The 22609-nt window shown below is 37.2% G+C and overlaps 1 protein-coding gene across 3 annotated transcripts; it reads right to left on the reverse strand.

The window, feature by feature from the left end:
- Nucleotides 1-839: 839 nt before the first annotated feature.
- LOC137960519 (uncharacterized) lies at nt 840-22340 on the reverse strand. Of its 3 annotated transcripts, none has more exons than XM_068808166.1 (26): nt 22100-22340; nt 21802-21997; nt 21572-21687; nt 17476-17592; nt 17186-17332; nt 16443-17095; nt 15797-15918; nt 15519-15671; nt 14253-14322; nt 13682-13830; nt 13506-13576; nt 7901-8074; nt 7654-7725; nt 7412-7513; nt 7196-7285; nt 7046-7121; nt 6847-6946; nt 6667-6736; nt 4958-5137; nt 4564-4686; nt 4383-4466; nt 4097-4281; nt 3855-3993; nt 3707-3766; nt 2274-2378; nt 840-1198 (listed from the first exon to the last, which is right to left on the reverse strand). In XM_068808166.1, the coding sequence occupies exons 1-26, from the start codon at nt 22175-22177 to the stop codon at nt 1085-1087; spliced, it is 3546 nt and encodes a 1181-aa protein (XP_068664267.1). In that variant the 5' UTR covers nt 22178-22340; the 3' UTR covers nt 840-1084. The 3 variants fall into 3 exon arrangements, with proteins under 3 accessions (XP_068664267.1, XP_068664265.1, XP_068664266.1); XM_068808164.1 differs by having other exon boundaries at nt 15363-15671; XM_068808165.1 differs by having other exon boundaries at nt 15363-15671; nt 21802-22007.
- Between the last annotated feature and the right edge of the window lie 269 nt (nt 22341-22609).

The following is a 22609-nucleotide window of genomic DNA, read 5'->3' on the forward strand; positions in this document are numbered from 1 at the left end:
CTATTCAAACGGTCATAAAAAAAACAATCGAGAAATCAAAGAAGAGTTCAAAGACAAGTTCCGACAAAGAGTTTTCCGACGAAATGCAATTTCTAGGAAGGTAATTTTCAACAACAAAACACAGTATATGCCTTTTAAGCCGTAATGGCTAATTAAAAACATGGAATCAACCGGTAACCCAAGGAGTAATGTAGTAATTATATTATTTTAATTTTCTCAATATATATGAACAGAATGTATAAACACTGTTAACATATTTAGTTATGTACAAATTTTAATTCTAAACAATGTTTTTGAATAGCATTTTTAAATAGTATAAAATTTAAATCAAACAACGAATCTGTCTATAACTTAAAAAATTCAACTCTGAAGTATAAAACGACATAGAATTATGCTCTACCTTGTTTAAACAACTAAGAAACCACATCAGAGTTAACATGTATGATTTGTTGACCTCTGAAAACATTGAAACTAATTCATATTTATCATAAGAATCCTAACATACTCGTACTCCAAAAGCAGCTTTGAAATTGCAAAAACTATACAAGCACCACGCATAACAATGAAGGCCAATAAAGTTTTTTGGGAAGAGACCGCAACAGACGCAACCATAATAATAAATGCAGCAAAATGAAAATTATGGACCGCCACGGCCTCCAAAAGAAAAAAAAATACCTTTTTTGTTTTGGGAAGATGTTCACTGTTAGCTTGTCATACAACCTAGACCACCAAAGATTGCAAAATGCAATGTTATAATGCTATATGTTGCTGTTCTCAATTTGTTTATACAAGCATATAAGCCATTGTAAAGCAGAAAGGTCACTTACAAAAAGAGAGGCTTTGCTGAAAGCGGTTTAACATGTATTATTAAAATATAAGTTAACTTGCATATAAATATTTTTAGGTAGAGATAACACTGAAAATATATAATACAACGGCACTTATGATGGAATACCCACCGAATTCAAATGGCTGACCTTACCAAATACCTCATGTGAAGAGAGAAGCGAGAAGGAAGAAGGACAAAAGTGAAAAAGGAATTTTAAAAAGAAAAGAGATTGGACTGTACAAGTAGATTACATCCCTACATAAAGTAGCTAAGAGCTTTCTTCTTCCTTGATCCTCCTTCCCCATAGAGTTCATTCCATTGGAGAAGCTCATTCATATTTGCAGACTCTGAAGAGACGCTTGCACAAACCTATCCAAAGAGGTTGTAATCTCAGCTTCAAAATACATCAAATAATAAAGTACACATCCATTTTCCTAATACAAATAACAAAATCACAAGGGAACCATTCTTGATTATCAAGGGCTTTAATAGAGGAAACTACCACAGATTCAAAGGCACTGGTTACTAGCCTAACAATATCTCAACCAAAACCTCCTCAAGCAGTAGCTCATGCAAAGAATAAATTTGATGTGGTAGAGTTAGTACATCAGCTGGATGAAGGAAATATCCTTAGGTATGCGCGCTACGATGGGGTGAGAGAATAGTTAATGCAAATGTGCTTAAGTGAAGGATCACCAAGACAATAGAAGGTAACTGGAGAAGAACAATATCCTTCCACCCACAAAAGAGTGATTAAGAACTAATATTATCTTCAAAGGTGTTATTGAGAGAAGGGAATGAAACTTGTTGCTACGAGGACATCATTCAGGGTAATGTCGTTCAACTAGTTGTACTATCAAATTCTATTTGGCAACCTTCGCCTTCTTATTTGGATATAACCAGTTAAAGATGGTCATACACGTAACCTTCTATGAGAAGTAAAAAATAAAAGTTCACCCTTCCCAACCTGAGGAAAGCAAAAGAACCCATTAAAAGAAGCCAATAGATCTGGGCAACAAAACTTTGCACTCTGATGCGATTTCAAACATCCATTACCATTCTAAAACAAGCCACTTTGCTCTCTCACACCAGATACGGCCAAAAACAAACTCAAAAGATTTAACTTCATATTGGATTTAACTAGAATTAACCTTTTTCCTAGTATCAAGCAAGTTCACAAATCCTACTCATAGAAGTGATTCAGTCACCAACTAAACAACTTTATAAGTAGGTTCACTTGGTGGATTGGGCATTTGACTCATGACTACATGAAAAGTTTTCTAGTTATGACGTCTTAGATTCAAGCCCCAACAGGGAAAAGGACAGTAGTGTGCATCTGTAATCAACATTTAAAATATAAAAAAACAGTAGGTTCACTTGTCTGCCTCACACAATAAATCATAACATCTTTGTCCTGTTAACAGAAAGAAGATGATAAACATACCTGCTCGTGAGCATACTTTAAGTCATCCATGTTAAGTGGCCGAACATCTACACTGCCATATAAACAAGGTGGGGATCTGTTCTCTGTCAATGCCAGAGCTCTCTCCTGTAAATAGAAAACAAAACCTAGATGAACAAGGAAATGAAGAGGGAAAGTAGAAAAAAACTGAGACGGGTAAATTGCTCCCTAAATAGAAACATACATCATATATAAGAGTATGTTAATGTTACACATAAAATGATTTATCTTTTCTTCTAAAATATAACTTCCTTGGATACCAACTCAGAAAAGAGACTAAGACTAAGAGTAAGGCGCTTGAAATGCAACTCTCAAAAGAATACCAATAAAAAACACCAAAGAACCAATAACTTGTAGATGATTTCCCTGAAAGCCAAAAAAAGAAACCCTATATTTTGACTTATTCAACCTAAAATGCCCTGAACTTCGAGGACAGTCCTGAGACGCAAAATGTAATTGTTATCAAGCAACCAAACAAAGCTGACTTGCACCAGTCATCTCTTACGAAAATAGTAGTAGAAACATGTTAAGCACCTAACCAATACTACCCAAAAGACCAACCTGTTAGGAGCGGAAGACATAGGTACTTAACCCAAGCCCATAACCAGGATGTCCCATAACATCACACCCCGCCTTCGCAAGCCGACGACCACGGCAGCGCAACGACACATGCCCGACCCGGGTTTTTATCCTACGACCTACCTGTATTTTAATCCAGCCTTTGTGCGCGACGCGGCGACACTGGCCCGACCCGGGTTTTTATCCTACGGCCTACCAGTATTTAAATCCAGCCTTTGCACCGTTGCCGGGAATTGAACTCGCGACCAAGGGTCGGCTCTGATACCAAATGTTAAACACCTAGCCAATACTACCCAAAAGACCGGCCTGTTAAGAGCGGAAGACATAGGTACTTAACCCAGGCCCATAACTAGGATGTCCCATAACAAAACAGTCCAGTTCTCTTTCGCACATGCATGCCACCCCCTAAATTGCAGCCACCATCGCAAAAGCCATAGTAAAGGATATCCTATTAATAGGCAACTATCGATCAAAGTATGACTATCTCCAAAATCAACAGCAATTCTAAAAGGGTCAGCCTCTCTATCATTCCCACAGATCTGGGATGGAAAGATGGAATAAGCAAGTAATGGTACCCATCATACACTGCGTTTATATACTATACCAATTTAAACTGCCAGCACCTCAGAATATCATGGTGATATGTATAAGATGAAAGCCTAGTCTGTTTTAATAAGCATACCTACAATGATATTCGACAAATTGGAAAGAATCATGGATACAAGTTCATAAAATTTATTTGTCCTCACAAATTAAAATCTCATAGGATGATAGTCTGGCAGACAGCCAGAATATGAGATGCAGACAAATTTTAAGGAATATGAGATAACACTAACCTTCTTTTCCTTTTCTAAAATTTCTCTGATAGGACAGTGTGCAGCAGTAACACAGAGATTCTGCACCAGTCAATTTACAAAGGGCAACCATTTTAGAAAAACTAACATACTCTACGAAATAAAAGCACACATTCATCATTATACAAACCTTCAAATCACTGCCTGAATAACCATCAGTCATGTTTGCCAATGCTTCTAAATCAACATCAGGAGCCATATCCTCTTTAGCTAATATTACTCTCAAAATTTTCTCTCGGTTTGTGACATCTGGCAAGTTGACCATCAACCTACAAGGAATTGTGTTTGTCTAAATGAGGCCTCAAGTTATATAAGTAAATGGAAGCTAAACATATAAATTGCTAGGATGAACAGAAGTATCATATCAATTACCTTCGAGGAAGCCTCCTGATGACAGCCTCATCAAGGTCAAAAGGCCTATTTGTAGCAGCAAGTACCAGTACACGCTCTTTATCTTTTGTTCGCAAACCATCCCAGTTCACCATGAATTCATTCTTCATCTTACGCATAGCTTCATGTTCCCCTGGGTTTTCCCTCCTACCTAGCATGCTATCAACCTATAAGATAGCAACTTTTCAGAATGATCAAATTTTAAGCATGAAAAAACAACCAACCTATTAAAAATGGTAAAGCATTTCCTAAAGAAACAGTAACCAACCTCATCAACAAAAACAACACTAGGGGCAATTTTACTGGCAAGTGAGAAAACAGCTTTGACATACTTTTCCCCTTCACCAAACCACTGCAAGCAACAGCAGACAGTTTAAGTTAGAAAAATAAGAAGCCACAATGTATAATAAAGAAAAGGGCTAAGTAATGTGATCAGTATAAGAACAGACCTTCGAAGTGATGCTTGACATGGAAATATTGATAAAATTTGCACCCGCTTCTGTTGCAACAGCTTTAGCAAGCATTGTTTTCCCTGTCCCTGGGGGTCCAAATAGCAGTATTCCCTTGCAAGGCTACATAAAATGTCCTTATTTAGGTGATATAACTCATAATACAATAAATAATAATAACGACAATAATAATCGCACGAAAAACAACAAAAATAACAACAGAAACAGCAGCAACAAACAACAATATAGTAAGTAGATAAGGCAGAAGAAGAAGAAGAAGAGAAAATGATGACAATGATGATGATAATCACAACTGTAGTGCAAATTGGTTCCATCCCTGACCAATATTTAAAGAAAATGATAATGTAAGGTCCTGAAAAGAAAAGGGGAGAACCTTTGTGAGCTGCCCTCGACAGAATAACTCTGGCCTTTGCAAAGGAAGCATCACCAGCTCCTTCAGTGTCTCTTTTACATTTTCCAATGCTCCAATATCATCAAAAGTTACCCCAATATCACTAGGTGGAATTACATCAGCCAGGAGACGCTTCTCAAATTCGTTCTCAGTGACCACATCCTGAGAGAATCAAAACCCATAAATGAATTTTATAATCTTAAAAGAAAAAAAAAATACAGTTCTACCTCTAAGAATGCCTGATAGTTGAAAGCTGAGAGATGGAAATGTAAGGCACTAGCCTCTGTAAGTACTCTCCACAACATCCTTCTTCAGCAACATATTTAGCAAACCAAAATCACTCAATTTAAATGCAACTACAAGCTGGGTTTCTTTCCCACAAGGCTTACAAGAAGTTTAGTACTATGAATGTTCCACGTGCACTCAATTGTTTTCTGATTTTCACAGTGATAATTAAACTCTGGGATAAAAATTATAACTGTACAGGTGTTTTTCAGTAGCAGCAGGACTTAGGCTCTCCTCCATTGACTTAAAGCTCAGTAAAACATCATCATCCAGTCGTCTCATAGCTGTAGGAGACCCCCCTTTCATGACAGCTGACAGCAAGATCTGCTGCTCCTTGAAAGCTAGACACCTTAGAAATAATAATTTCTCTTTATGGAAACATGTGTATCGCTAAAGGCTTCATAACAAGGCTTATGTTGAAATCTCCAACCAATTCTAAAGGTGATCAAGGGATTCACTACAGTCCTTGTCATTCTTTTCAAAAGAAGGTTTTTGCACTTTTTGGGAAAATTAAAAATAAAAAATAGATATTTCTCAAGCAGATCTTGCTTAGGGAAAAAGATATTTGACAGCATAAATGATCTTTGACTAGCTACAACTTCAGAGATAAGACTGCCTGGGTTTTAAGGACATTTACAAGAGTCACCAAATCTCATGTACTCCTGGGGTCTCCAGTACGACTTTTTAGTTCAAGGAATATAATCGGATCCTGCAGCACAGTTTCTTTAGGAATTTATTCCCTAATTTAGCAGATGTAAAAAAATTTCGACATAGAAACAACAAAACACAAGTTTGTCTTGAATTGTTTTTTAACTAATTCCTAAAAAAGCAGTGAAGTCTCAGCTGGAATACACATGCCAGGTGGAAAGATCCACCATTATGTGTTTTAAATCAGCATAAATGCTAAACAATGAGATCATCATGATTAAAATCAAAAATATAATTTGAGAATCACATCCTAAAAGAGGTTTCTTCAGTCACACTGCCAACTCAACAAGGCTCCCTGGCAGGAGATGGCCTTCAACATCTGCAGGATAAATGAATCACAGCTCCCAAGAGAATTAGAGAGAAAAAATAATCAAGGAGGGATAGGCGGCCTTGTTAGCCAAACACTGTGGCTTGCAGGTTTAGCCTTTTGTGGAATGAAGCTTAAACTGAAGGCCAGCTGGGCCAGTCATGCAAAACTTTCATATACAGAATAAAGTCTGTATTTTTACTATTTTCAAACCCAATCCTAACAGTTGATATAACTGACTTACAGCTTAAGCAACCAGACTTCTTTTACAAATAAAATAAAATAAAATAAAAATAAAAGGTAAAAGACTCAAATTACATATAAGAAATAACAAAAGCACTCAATATATCCAATTTAAAAGAGTTTAAAATGTCTCCTATTTTATACACACCTTCAGGGATTTCTTCAAACTCCTGGAGTCATTTTGAATAGCCTGTAGAACACTGAGCCCATACATAATGCTGCCATATTAACCACCAAAATCAACAAACATTGCATTCAGCATTACGGCATCAAGCTTTAAAAAGTTTAATAATAACTTCTTAAAAAATGATTAGAAAGAAAACAAAACCTGTCACTTGAAATCACTATTTTTGCGTCTTTGCCAGTTGACGTGCCTTTATGATTCATAAGATGATGACTTAGAGCCCAACCAACTATCTTATCCACATCTAGAGCATCAATACGTCAAAAAGAAGCATGAAACATTCAGTAACATAAATTAGGGGATAGGTATTCACATATCACTACAAAGACAAAAAGTTACTGACTTTCAATTGACAATGCTTGATCTTTTATGCATATTGTTTCAATGTCAGCACACTCCAATCCATTGCGGTTAAGAACCTGTTAAAGTAAAGTCAGACTAGTGCCTCAGCCTCCTTGCTTATAAGCCGAAGAAAATTTCAAAATACACTTACAGAGCGAATGTTGAGAATATTTGACTTTGCTTTGAGAGTCTCAACATCACGATCCAGTTGCAGTTTCCAGTCAGAAAGTAAAGCTTCATCCTGTGCCAGTTTCACAATATTAACAACATGTTTTCCAGAACAAAGATGAAACAAAAAAAAAAATGCCACATTTGTCTCAGTGAAAAAATATAGGAAGTTAAGAGTCAAGCTACTGTTAATCGGTACCTGAGGTATTTGTACAGTGACTTTATTTGGAAAGAGCTTGCTCAATTGCTTCATAGCTTTTGGGATTTCTTTGCTTCTCTCATGCAATCTACTGAAGCCATCCTGTGATTCACAGAAAAATGGCTATTTATTTTGACTCCTACCAGAGTGATAACTCTAGGATCACATTTGAACATATTGTTTTCTTACTAATGGCTAAAAATAGCAATCAGAGTATGCCAAGATAAAGCATTTGACCATACCGGAAAAGCAAAGTCTAGCAATGCAGTTTGGTTGCTACCAAACTTCGTGAAGAGGAGACCCCCAGGATGTGACTACAGAAGCATTCACATCAATGTTAAATGAAAGTTGCATGATTTACTTCAGAAAAACAAAAATACTTGAGAAGGCTAGTTGATACTGGCTATGTTTTTCTTTACGATTATCAATTTGAATCTGTTGATACTTGATATATGGAAAATGAAAGTAAAACAAAAGCACATCCCTTACCTTCTCTTTACGGTTATCAATTTGAGTATGAGATCCAATCACAACAACACCATCTGGCAGATTTTCAAGTTTAAACTTGAATGCATTATGTGCCTCTTGATTACCCGCCATAGACTTCTCAATGTCTTTCAAAAATATGATCATGGGACCGCTTTTGCTTTCACTAGATGCAACCTGACATTAAAAGTGAACCATCAGTTAGAAATTCAAAGCCAGAACTGCAAAATTTTCAAATGAAAACTATGAAATGAAATACTCAGCAAAAAAGCACTAATCTACAAATAATTGTAACACTTTTAATCCCCATATATGCCTAATACAGTGCTTCAATCTAATGTAAAAGGACATCACACTTGTGAGTGTCATACAAATGAATCAACAAAGAATGGGATTAAGTTCTGCAACTCTCACCCTTTTTTCTCTCCCCCTCTCTCAATCCTGTTCTCCTTCTCTCCCTCCTCTTCATCATCACGTCTCTCTTCTTTAGTCTTTGCCTACATAGGCCTCTGAAGCTTCACTCTCTTGACTGTCTCTCTTTTTTTGTCTCTCTCTTGTTTGTCTCTCTTTACTCATCACTTGTTCTGTATTTCTTCAATTAAGTTTGGAAATCTACTGGAAGTATCATGGCATTAAAGGAGAAGACATATACCAGAAATGCCGTCATAGGTGATTTCTCTACCTTTTGGATGCCTATGTTCATTGTTCACTTAATTGTCACTTCAAGGGTTCTTCAGCTTTTGGCAGCTGAAAGGGGATAGAGTTCAAGTTCAATTCCAACAGCTTTTTCTTCATACTAAACCAGTACAACCATCATCCTGACTTCTTCCTGAGCAGGATCCTAAACCAGCACAACCATAATCCTGATTTCTTCCTTAGCAGGATCCTTTGTTCTCTTTTCTTATTGGGTTCTTTTCCACCCAATAACATTACATTTTCTCAAACCACAATGGAATTTTACCCTCTACTTTGGACAGCCAGACACTCTGTCCGATAGATTCCCTCTTTAGTACCTCTCTTTAACACCACAGATATTTGGCTTTTTTTTCTTCATCCATGATTTTATCTCCTGACGATAGCAAGTCAATTACATACATCACACCATCTTGGCATAAGGTTATATAGGCATAACAAGTCATTCATGATGATAATAACTATCTTCTCTACACTTTTGCAGGCCCTTTGGAGATCTCTGACTCTACTACCATAGAACTCAACGGATTGCTTCTAGGGCTTATCGTCTTCCAAGACCATCTTGTTGGGCCCCTCATCATTGAAGGGGACTCTAAGGTTGTCATCGATTGGTGTGCAAAAGGAATTCACCCCCTTGGAGACATTGGGACATTTATTTCAAAATTCGTAACATAACTTCTCATTTAAATTGTACATGGACCCACACCCCAAGATCTGCCAATCGTTTGGCAGACTTACACGCTAAACGGAGATCTTCCCTCCAACACCTTGTTGTGGACGTCGCCCACCCCAATAGGTTGTATTTCTCTCACTCTTTCATTGAATATTTCTCTTTCCTTCGAAAAAAAATAAAAAAAAAATAGAACCAGCTAAAAACTTGTTTACTCGGCAAAATAATTCTAATATAATACATATTTTCAATTCCTATATTAAATTTATTCCAGTCGTCCTCATCTCTCTTGCAAATGTCTTTAGTGAACACACTATCATGATACACCTACTTTTTTTCTTTTGAAAAAGATGTATTAATAAAACAGAAGAAAATTACAAAGTTTGAGGGAGCATTTCCCTTACAACCAGTGATTGTAGGGTAGTTCCCTACCTAGCAAGTACATCTACCGCTGAATTTGTGGATCTCAGAATGTGGGTCCAACAACAAGAAACAATTGAGGTAATATCTAAAATTTCCTTGAAAGGATCCCAATGTCTCCACGGAGGAAAAGACACTCTCTCACACCAACCAATCACGACTTTTGAATCCCCTTCAACTTGGAGGGGCCCACTGCATCTTTCTTTGAAAACACAAAGATGATGATACACCTACTACTCTATCACTAGATGTGTATATGCAAAACTAGCAACAGGATTCCATAGCTACATGTGACTAAGGGTGGCATCGAACCGAGTTGGTTCACGAGCAGCTCGAGCTCGGCTTGGTTCCAGCTCAGTTCAATTCGGTTTTATCTGGATCTCGAACCAAGTTTGAGATCCAAATCGGGCTCATTTAAGTTAACAAGCCGAGCTCGAGCGAACCATGGTTCGGTTCAAAAGCTCGCGAGCCAGTTCATTAACTTACCGAGGGCCCGAGCGACTTCATCAGGTTTAGGGTTTAGGGGTGTCGGGATTCTACAGCAACGACTTCGTGAGCGAGAGGAAATGGCCCATTTCCGATTTCTTCCTTTCAAATTTATTCCTCTCCGATTTCTTCTTCTCCAATTTCTTCCTCTTCAATTTCTTCCTCTCCGATCCTCAAGAATTCGAAGACACAAACTATCTACACACAGACAGTGCGGTCCTTGCAAAACTCATGGAGCAGTGACTCAAAAGAGAAGCAAGGTTCCTCGGTACAAACGTAGGAAACCGAACCCTAGCAAACGCTCTTCCAAGACCTGCTAAAAACTCTCAATCTCCGCCAACACCGAGTTACACACGTCCAACACCTTCACTCGGTTGTCCAAATAGGCCGCGAGGAACTTCTCCGATCCGGCCAGTTTCAGATCAGATAGCAGAAGCTTCCGTCAGTGTCTTGGGTGGCGATTTCATCGATGGGTGGGGGAGTTTAAAAGAAAAGAGGAAGCGGGAGACTCTCTAGCTTTGGTTTCTAAGCAGATTTGCAGCTGGAGCAGAGTTACAAGAATGAAGAAGAGAAGCCAACAAAGTGAGAAAAGTTATTAAAGTTGCCAGGGACGATAGGGGGTTTCATCTTCAATGATGGAAAAAGACGAAGAAGATAATGGAATATAAAATATTTGAAATGTTATATGCTTAAATTATAGTATAAAATCTTAAAAAATATAAAAAATGTATAATATGAATTAAAATACAACCAAATTATTTTAAGTAAATATTTTAATAAGTTATTCTCCTTTAGAATATAAAAAAGACCCTCTACTTACGCATGTAGTCTTAAAACTTGCAAAAATTACCCCTCACTTTATCAAATTATCAAGTAACCGTATAATAAGATACAAAATAATATTCACTCATATTTATTTGACTTGATAATTTATATGTAAATAATCAAGTAAATACTTAACGAGGCAAAAGATTTTATGCAAAGTGTATAGATAATTTTATGCAGGGTTAATATACAGAGGTTATGCCCATTTTTAGGTAGAGGTCATGCCCAATTTTAGGTAAAATGTATGCATAATTTTATTTACAGTTTATTTGACATGTGTTTTATGCAAACTTTTAAATGTAGGTTAGAGTTCGAACTCGATTAAAATTATTGGGCTTAAGTTCGATTACAATTTTAGGCTCAAGGTTGGGCTCAGCCCAAGCTCAAGTTCAAAATATTTAAATCAAACCAAGCTCGAACATAGGCAGGCTCGGGCTCGACTCGATTCAATGCCACCCCTATAGGTGATCCATCATTGCTTATGACATTTGACCCTCCCATTTTAAATTTGTTTGTTCCAGAATGTAGCCAATCGAGTAAAGAACAAATTAGCATTATAAAAAATTCACACAAACTCCACCTAGTTGTATGACAACCCATTTCTCATTTGCGTACTTCTGACTCAAGCTGAAAAGTTTGTACAGAGAAGCAATTTCATGCCATGTATCAATAATATATTAAACTCTGAAATTTGCAGGTTTGGAAACAAGCAGTTCCACCATCTCATACAATCCAACTCTTATAGAATTGTTAAAAGGCTCGCAGCTCTCTTTGTTAGAAACCCGCTCAAACATATATATCTATTTGGGAACTTTCTTATTCATGAGAAAGTCAAGTCCATAAGAAACCTTCTCTTTACAGCATTGTAGCATAAAGATTCAAAAGATGTACTGTGGATTGTTCTTTGTTTCTTCAGGAAAAATAGAAAGAAGGGATGTGTCGCAACATATCTGAATGATATAGTTATTACTAGACTGCTGAAATTAATCAACCAAAAGCAAATTGACCAAAATTTTCAAATTCTGGATTTGAGCCTTGTAGTGGGACTTCTTAAGGAATCAAAGTTGTTTATACAATAAATTTGGTGGTGTACTCTCCCAAACAAAAAATAAAATAAAATAAAAATAAATGAATTAAAAAGAGAAGGAACATAAAGAAACAAAGCAAAAGGGAGTTCACAACAAGATGTTGGAAGCTGTTCCAACAAAAAATATGCAGTAGAACTATATGACATGTGAGGTTTGTAAGGGTGTAAAAGACATGGATCCAAATTCCAAATATTGATTCAGCATGTGTCAAAGATCTATTCCATACTCCCAGCCAGTTTTGAACACTCGAGTGTAAGTTTATCTTATCCCTTCTTATTGAAAAAGATTATTATCTCACCACCATCACAAACCTGGCATCTACTTTCTTATTAGAGTTATATATTAGAATATGCATGCATTATGCAACTTCTACTGTTTGGTTGTGTAATAGCTAAGTATTTGAACAAATTCCAGATGATTTACTTTATAAATCTTAATGTAACAATCATGCATGGGGACATGAAGATGCACATTTGATTAATTCCCTAATCACAAAGAAAAAAAGAAGTTAATATTGACATTTAACTGGGAAGAAAATTTTGGTAAGATAGTAGCAAAATGAACATAGTGAGAAGATGAACATATTAGCAAAATCACGTCACAAAAACAATAACTCACTACAACTAAACCTGATCAACTTTTCAAGTAGGGCTATAAATTAGCATATGCATGCATCACACAAATCCCATTGAGTCGTTTGTGATTGCTCCCAAGTATTTGAAGAATTTTTTAGACATTATTCACTATATAAATCTTATCAAAAGGAGTCATGCAGCTCAATATATATCGGTTCTCCAAATGAGAAAAAATCAACTTCAGCATACTAAACCTCTGTAGGGGCAGCCACTCAGTCACATATAAAGTAAGAGTAGGATATAGTAGCAACATCAAGTCCTGAGACCCAATATAGAGCTCTCCCATGTAGACTGCAATCTTCTTAGTTGAAGTCACTACTTCAGGATATTTATTTGTCAATATTTGGATCATGAACTTAATTCAAAACAACCAAGCTGTAGTCCATATTCCTACCAACCACTACGTATGAGAGAACCAGGCACATCACAGTCAGCAGTCACGTTTCCAAAAAACAAAGGTGATTAGTTAGGTGATTGCTACAGAACATCTTTCTTCCAAAGATAGACATGCAGATGTGTTCAACTAGGCACTGACTCATCAATTGATTAACGAACACTGCAAACTAGGCATAAATAACTTATAAGCCACAGATTAGGGAAGTATACAAAGGATAATTACCTAATAAGATACTCAATGAGGGTGGCACTATCCAAATATTAGGTTAATAGCTTTTTGTTTTCCCTTGTTGCCCCAATTTGTATTTCGTATTTGTGATTAGTATTTTCGCAATTAAGTGCCTGTTTTATCATTCCATAAAAAATTTAAAAAAATAAAAAGCAACTGAGTATACCTCAAATAGCTCATTGATGGCGAGCTTGTCAATATCTTCATAACCAGAGCTATCTAGACGAAGTTGATCAGCTGTGTTGAAATTGAATTAAAAAAAACTTAGGCCCACAAAAAAACCGAAGGAGAAAGATCACTAACAAGTAGACATGAATTACACGTAAAAAATAAAGGACTCACTCGCACAAAAAAACCCATGATCTTCTTCACATTTCCCCCCTAGATCAGTACCCTCTGGAATAGATTTGTCAAACCTGACCCCAACCTTTGAAGCTCCATTCTCTTCGAAAGCAAGTACTACCTTTCCACGTGAACCTAGTGCTGGACCCCTGCAAAAGAAAAACATAAGACACCCAGAAATTTCAAGCTATATAAGAAAAATATGAGATACAAAATGATAATAAGCAGATGCAAATCCCCAGACAGAATCCCAAAAGAAGTTCATTACATTTCTGTCGCTGAAAATTCTGAATAGATTGTAATCCAAAAATAAATATCACCCCCCTCAAGTACATTTGACATATCAGATTAAATGTTAATACTTAAACCTCATAAAAAAATTAAAAAAAAAAAAAAATCATCCCTGTAGTGACAATAATGGCCAGATGTTCATATACAGTACACATGAAAAGGCTCTAACATCAAAAACCAAAATACTCATACAAATTACTGGGGATGTAAATCCAAACCGCTATAACGAAACTTAAGTAACACAAATATTTCTGTGAGACAAACAAAACCAAAGCAGTACCTATGCGAACCCTGAAGAGGAGGAAATCCGGAGGAATGCAAGTTACCCCCTACATATCTGACTCTATCACCTGAAATTTATCAACCCACAAAATAAAACACAAATTCAGAATACCTAACTTTGAAACCACACACTTGATTTAGAATTGTGTAAGAATTCACATAATAACAAAAATTATAAGCACCCATCCCCTCATTAGTCTCTTTATGAATAGCTTACATAAGTCCCAAAACTCCTGCTCAGTTATCAATTTAGTCAATGCACTTTCATGTCGTAGGAATTTTTATATTCAATAGCTGTTACCTCAAGGAGTTTCAATTTTAGAGTTAACTAGTTATCCATAAATCTTTTCATGAGACTATGTGGCCAATGGACTAGTTATAGATTTAACATAAATCATGAGTGTCATTGATATTTTCCGTCCGGCTATGGGCCCAATTAGAGAAGCCAGCCCTGCACTGGAGCGTACAGCATGTACCAGTACGGTGTGTGCAGCCAAAATTGACATGTCAGCCAGACTATGACTTAATATGGTGAAATTAAGAAAATAAAATACAGAAAGAGATCTGGCAGCTGGAGCCTGGCCAGTATATAATGAAGCAACACACACAGCATGCAAAGCCAGTTATTATTTTTTTCAATAACATTGACGCATGTTAGTAGGAATCAAAGGAGAAATACAAGCATCCATGTCTGACATAGTTGCCTTCAGACTAGTGAAGAACAAACCAGATTCTTTTTTTTTTTTACTGAATAGGATGAGAAGTTTTACTGAGGAAAAAAAGATGAACTAAAAGCAAGCTAGAGCTTTCTAAAAATTGGGAAAATTTTGAAATACACAACCAGCACGCATGCAGATCACCAGTTGCCACAACAGCTGGAGGGGGTCAGATCCATCATGTCTAGTTCAGAAGAGACGATTGTGCATGCTTGTTTGCCATGGAACATCAGAGGACAAGAAATACTCAATTGAGGAATTGAAACATGCCCATGGAGAACAATAGCTTTGTTTGAGCTTAAGTTAGGGAATCCAGGAGTGCTATTCAAAAGGAGATTAATAAGGGAATCGCCCTAAAGTGTTATTAAGAATTTTGTCAAAAAATATAATGCCTGTTTTGAATGTGTGATTCTTAGAAGATGCTGTTGATGCCTCCTGCTTCGGCAAAGATTGAGAGTTAAGAGTAGATGTGCCCACGATATCAGCATCCACACTTGAAGATGGTCGCTTAAGCTGAAGATTCTCTACCTGCCCACCACGTTGCTTACCAAAAAATCCAGATTTCTCAGTCCTTAAACCTTCTTTGACAGAATCCAAATCCTTTGAAACACCCGGCATCAAGAGAGAATCTATAATAAGCAATCTAGCACCAAAGTATTTGGCAAGTGCCTTCACCAAGGTTTCCTGATAAATTTCAGACCCTGCAAGAATGTTGTGCAGTTATCAACAGTCAGTACTGGTAAGACAATTTTGTTTTTGTTTTTTTAAAAAAAAGTGAACCATAGAAATAGTTTTCAAGGCTCAGATACTGAAAATTAGTACTTACCTGCTGGACCAGATAGAAGGGTGCGCGGGCTAACAGTAGGTAAATCAGAGGTGTATTTTGAAAATTCCTTACAGCTCAGATGTATATATGCAGCTGAAATTAGAACGTTTTTTGTATTCTCACTGTTTCAAGACCGATCAAACAAAGTTATAATGCAGGAAAACATTTCAATGAAGTGATTAAATTAGAAACCCGACCGATCAAACACTTACAATGCAGGTAACATTTCGATAAAGTAATTAATTAAGAATATTAATTAAGAACAAGTAGCTACAATTTACGTATTTTGAATGTCCTAAGAATTTCCAACATCTATGGCCCTATGTAAATTCTGTCACCAATGTAGACACTTTATTTATCAAGAACAACCCATCCTCGACCAACAGTAGAATGCATCATGCCAGGACACACCATGTAACTGTGAGAAGAGGAAGGATGTGAAGCCAGCATTCCGACCATTCCATTTTCCCATAAAGCTCCAATAGTGAAATCGAAAAAAAGTACGTACTGCTTTTCCTCTATATAAAAAGTGTCATGATCAAAACTAAACTCAGTACCATCAAATTTTTCCAATTGGATCTGATTTAACAATCAAAGGAACGTGAAAGAGTTAAATATGAGAATAATCAGAAAAAAAAATTATCACCTCAAATAATATGGAAAATTCTCGAAGGAAACTTCGATGTTGCTGTCAGTGAGAATCCCTTGCTGCAAGCTATCCTTAAAAGCTTGACCTCTAGTTGAGTTTAAAGCAGCTGATGAACCCAGATCCTTTGAGAGTTCCCTGTGCTCGTCAAACACTTTTAAGATGCTTCCACTCAAATCCAATTCAGATGTTGATGACCCAGCAAGCATTCTCAGAAGAGGCCTTAATTCATAATTCGGCCCTGAAATTTTTCCAATTTCTGCATCCAAACCAACACGATCAAGGTGGAAATTCTCATTAGCAGCAAGATCAGAAGATAGAACAGCCCCTGCTTTCTCATCAGAAGCATCTCTTGCCCCTCCTTTATGACAGTTAGGATCAAGGTCTGGACAACGATCAGACACTTCACAAGCAGATTCTATTCCCTGTGTTGCATCATCACAATTCTGGGTAGGCGGAGGAAGAGCTGACAAGTCTTTCCTGAGATTGGATAGAGATGCCAATATTGATGCTGCTCCTGCTACAGCTGAAGGGTCGCCTGGCCTAGTTTCAAAGTGAATCCCTTTAATAGGAGCACCCTGTGATTCAGATATACCAACTGAGGAAGGCCCAACAGGGTCAGTTAAGTTCTCGTTTTCAAGTTGCTGGAAAATCTGAGAGAGAGATTAAGGATTTCAATTTACCAAAATCTAGTAACCAAATACAAGGCAACAAAACCCTCAGTCTGCATAAAAAAAGGATACATAAGCATGATTCCCAGACGAACTAAAAACCACTTCATCTCCACCACTCAGAATTATGTTCGTATTTTTCTGAATGATTTTTCCATTCACTTGAACAACTCCTTTGCTCCCAGAAATTTCAAGTAACGTAACTGATGCACCACCGCACTGGCCCATGTAGAACAAGTTATATAATCAAATTCTGACAATATATACATTTAGATACTGCAAATACATTGTACAACACAATATACTTTCAATTCAATGGCTTAAGCACTATTACAAAAAAATGAGACAAAACAATGCATTACCTCTGTGTGCCTAAGTTTACAGAGGATTGTGCTGATTGATGGGTCCCTCAAGCATAAGTTACAATTTCGACTTTGACCAACAGTGAATAGGGAACCACATAAAGGAAGGTGAGGATTCTGCACAAATGAAAACAGAATGAACATTTAAATCACGAACAAGATGGATATCACAAGAAGAAAAATAATAATGAACAGTTGGGAACGATAGCAAGTTAGACGGATTCTATAGCACCCATTAATTCAGAAAGAATTTAAAACAATTGATACGCCTCCAGCTGTCAAATTATGAACCATTTGCACATCAGTTCCTCCAGCACCCAAATTATGCGACGACTGGCTACCATTACCTCCAGCACAATACCATGACCACAAACTATTTGTCCCCCCTTGTGGATTGGGCCTTGGCTCAATGCCCACATGAGGAGTTTCTAGTGTGAAGTCTCGAGTTCAAGCCTCACAGAGGGAAGGGTCGAGTGAATGTGTGTAATCCATGTTCAGAAAAATGAAAAAAAAAAAAAAAAGTTTGCCCACTCTAATCACTGAGCAAACCAACAAAGAAGGACTTCATGCAGGTCTGTCCCACAAAAACTGTCACTAAATGCTTATAATAGGATGTTATATCCAATTCTTATATCATACTTGAAAAAATATTCTGTCCAAGAGGCTGCCCTCACCAAAGATAGCACAAAAAATAATTATATTAGCAAATGCAAGAGGAACAATGGCAAGACAGCTAGGAAGTCAAAGAGGATGATGGTCTACAACCAATGGATGCAATGGCCTTGGTTGCCACTTTTAAAAAGTAATTTCAAATACCATCTAGTTTAAATGGCATGAATAGACTCTTTATATCAGATGGGTATGCCTTCTGCCAGTTATCCACTGGCAGAAATAGTTGACAAGGGAGAGGTTGCAGGTTAATCAGAAGAAAAACATGATATAGTTTTGCTAAAGATAAGTTTTTACCTCCAGTCTTAAGGTCTCATGTTCTTACAGACATATTCCAAAGGATCGAAGCATCAATATTCTTGAAGGTCAAGGAGACTTCCAAAATAGAAATTGTCAAGATCAAGATAGCCAATCTACATGGACTCCAAGAAGAAGAGTCTACTGAGACTGGGAAGAGGTACTGAAACGGCAAGCAATGACTCACATCAACTACGCAGTTACTGACTGGGTCAGAAAAGACACGAGGGAATTTCCAGGACCATAAAAGATAAAAGTATAGCCAAATATTATGGCTACCTCTTCTAATATCCACAACTTCATCATATTCTTGATTTTGTTTTACTTATTAAGCTTGTTTAATTAAGCTTTTTACTTATTAAGCTAATCAAACTTTTTCTCCACCACAAAAATGTATCATCAGCTTTAATAGCGTTGGAGGGTAAAAAAGTCGACCATGCACTCTAGGGTCTCAGGCTACTCGTCTAAGAGTGAGAGTTGTTATATGTGTGAGAATAGTCCCACATTAGTTTCAGCTTGAAAAGAACCTATGTTTATTAGATGGGAAGAGATCTCCTAAATTCGGCTAATCATTTTGGGAGAGACCCAGACCAAACTCATTTTGACAAAGGACCCAGTCCCAAATTTAAGATGGTATAGATGCCAAGTTAAGCTTGTGTTTGTATTCTATCTGGCATCCTATTTACTCTCTATGGTCTGCATGTGTAAGTTCTCATGTTTTGAGCTGGTTGTCAGTTTAGGCCTGGATATAAGGAAGAGTACAGATGAGTTACCAGTCTATGTACATGTGTATCATATCTCAAGCTAGTTATCTAAGAGTGAGAGTTGTTGTGTAGAGGAGAATAGCCCCACAATATTTTGGGTTTGAAAAGACTCATATGCTTATTTGTTGGAATAAAAAAAGTCATTTCAGGATAGACCTGTACTCAACTTTAACATATAGTAACTGAAAACTACCTACAAAGAAATGGAGAAACGCAAGGAGAGACAATCAGCTATTTCAGCTATTTTCAGTTTTTGGGAGAAAGGAGAAACCAGCTATACCTAAACAAGATAAATGTTGATGCAACCAATAAACTAGATCTTCCAATCTCACTGCTTGTACAAATGAACATAAGACAAGTAACCATGTAATCTAACTAAATACTCTGGACAGTATTTCATTTTCTCAAACTAATGAAATTCTAGTCTCTTTTCTCCTTTAGTACTTCTTAAGATCATCCAACCAGTCCCTCTGCAGAGAAAATCAACCACTAAAGCACAAAACGTGAATTATTTGGAAACAGAAAAGTTAAAAATGACATTAATTAAGGAATTTGACATGATTTACTTGGAAACAGAAAAAGTTCAAAGATTTTTCTTAAGAAGTAAACAACCAACAATGGACTTCAATATGTCCATGTCAGCTATAAGTTCAACCAACCACCAAATTCCCAACTTACAGTTCAGACCAAATGAACTAAAAACAGAATCCTTCTAAGAAAAGAATGGGGTATAAGATATTCTGCTCTACATGTACGGGAAACTTGGAGCAACCTAATCTTGCTTTAATGCTTACCAAAAACTGCCTCAAATTTCTAATTCAAATAGGTGCACAACCAAAGAAAACAGTGTTCAACTAGAGGCCATGAATAAAGTTGAACTACACTTATTGTGATAAAAAAACTACAATTGAATCACCCCTTTTATCACAAAAATAAGAGCAAGCTTGACAAACCTCATCCAAGAGACATTTTATTACCAAAACAAATAGAAAGAAAAAAGCTAGCATGAAAGAAAATTTGATCGAGTCACCAGTCGAAGCAATTTTTTTATTTGACTGCAGATTACACAAACACAACAACCCTAAGCCTTGAACCCAAACACACACACAAGAAACACTCATGAGGCTATTAAACCAAAGGCCCAATCCACCCGTCACTTGAAAATACACAATACAATTGAGTTAATGTCAAAGAAATTCGGCATCCAAGGATTACCTTATCATTGATGCGAAGTCACGAACATCAGTCTCATAGAAAAAGAATCTCTTAAATACTTATTTTTTTGATGAATTAAAAAAAAATATTTAAGACATTCTTTTTCTATGAGACTGATGTTCGGCATCCAAGGATGACCTTATCATTGAAGCGAAGTCACGAACATCAGTCTCATAGAAAAAGAATCTCTTAAATACTTCTCAAAATGCCAAAGTTGTTCAGAATTCAACCATCAATAGTCATTACATCAGTGGATATCCTCAAAAGTCCCACGTAAGTTTCATTAATATAACTCACCTTAACAACCAAAGTTCTGACCCATAACGATCTGTAAGAATTATTCAGCTAGAAGTTTCCTATTCCATGTTCGTGGTAACAGGGTTAAGTCCAATACACAGGCTATTTTCTCAGGAAGAGCACCAAACATGTTCTTGAGAAGCCTAACCAGATCAGAACCTTGGAACCATTTCTAGCTTAATCAAGTTTAGCTCCAGAAATCAAATGATGGTTTTTTAAAAAGTAGATGGGTGTTCCAACTGATGCACTTCAGCCTATATAAGTAGAAGAATGCATCCGTAACCTAGTCCTGTCCCATGGTGGGATTAACCGAGTAGGAAGTTCTAATGAGCTGTGCTCCACCACTAAATTTTTCTTTGGAATAAAACTATACTTTCTTGAAAAATCTGCATAAAACTATGAGGTTTCTTTTAGTGAATCTAATGTACCTGCATTTAGACCACTGAGTACACTAAAATAATTTTAATGCTACTTTTTTATAATGCTAAACCCCATACCCCAGTGAGACTTGAACCCAAGACCTCACATTAGAAATTGAGCCAGGGCACAAACCACAAATGCCATTTATTATTGAATAATAACTTTCTAGCGTTTTATAAATGTTAGGACTGATTCTGGTGATCATGAGTTATTTCTGCGGTATCATCAGTCTAACAAGGCTAGTGAATCTTTTAAAGAAAGATCAAAAACCCCAAAATCAGTTGCGACTTAGATTCACTAAACCCCAAACTCTCCAATAGTGTATTTTGAATTTAGGCGTATATGCAGAGCGGAGAAGTCGATAGGTCGCCAAATTCAAGCGCTTGTACATAAACCCTAAGCCTAAATATAAACAGGGCAACAGAAAAACACACCTGAGCACTCTGGGACAGAAGCTTCCCCCAAGGGACCTTGGAGCGAGACTTGGCCTGCCGCTTCTTCGCCCGATTTAACGCCAGAGCCGCCTGATTTGCAGATTTTTCTAGCTCTTCTAAAAAACCATGCAGCTATTCAATATCGAGAGAAGAAATGATGGGAAAGAAACCAATTACCCTCAAAACAGAAAAAAACAGGAAATAAAAACAAAGACGGTACAAGATCCAACCTAAAGGAGACGGAGACGGCTCATCGTCACAGTCAACCACTGCGTCGGTCGATTTATCGGGGACGGAAGCCTCACATCCGTCTGATTCCTTGGGCGGATCAACGGCGGGCAGATCGGAGGAGGGGTTATGGTCCATGGAATCGATCGCCGGCACAGATTCCTTAGAAGTCGAGCAATCTTCATTTACAACCTCCACCTACAGTATTCTTGGGTCGGGAGATACAAATCAGAAGCTGGGAACGGAAGAGAAATGATAAAGACGAACCAAAAAAGAAAAGCGAGAAAACGAGGAGTGGACCTTTGCGCGCTTCGAGAGGGGAAGCAGCGAGGGAGAAGATCGCTTGGAGGAAACCGAGCTGCGGCGAGTCTCGACCATGGCTGCCTCCTTTGCTTCTTCCGATCCGATGTGCCGAGGCCGAGAAAAGAGAAAAGAATGAAGAAGAGCGGAGGGAGAGTTAAAAAGAGTAGAGACGAAAAAACGGAGATTTTTTTAAACGAATTTCTCCTCTCTTGTCTCCTGAGGGAAGGGTTTTATTTATTTCTTTATATTGTAAGCGTCGATGGGAGAAAGAGGAGCGACAGGGTGTGTGGTTTTTATAGAAAATGGAGTTGGTGATTAATCTCTTTGGAAATCTAAGGCGGAACAGGAACACCAACCGCCCTTACAAAACTCTGCTATCATCATCACTATCTTTAGGAGTGGGCCCTTCACACTATGGTTCACATCGATCCATTCGCCGATGAGAACCATTTTTTGGTACTCAGAAATATAGAAAGGGCGACCATGTAGGCCTTTGCGTATTTGGCA

This window comes from Aristolochia californica, unplaced genomic scaffold (assembly GCF_029961685.1).
Source record: "Aristolochia californica isolate CCGP_79_NKW_82.1479 unplaced genomic scaffold, dmAriCali1.0.hap1 SCAF_3, whole genome shotgun sequence".
NCBI lineage: Eukaryota > Viridiplantae > Streptophyta > Magnoliopsida > Piperales > Aristolochiaceae > Aristolochia > Aristolochia californica.

Coding starts and splice junctions, on each gene's coding strand:
- LOC137960519 (XM_068808164.1), bottom strand. CDS start 22,177: ATGGTCGAGACTCGCCGCAGCTCGGTTTCCTCCAAGCGATCTTCTCCC. Junction 6,947..7,045: donor TCAAGCATTGTCAATTGAAA/GTCAGTAACTTT, acceptor TTGATGCTCTAG/ATGTGGATAAGATAGTTGGT. Junction 3,767..3,854: donor ATTCAGGCAGTGATTTGAAG/GTTTGTATAATG, acceptor TGACTGGTGCAG/AATCTCTGTGTTACTGCTGC.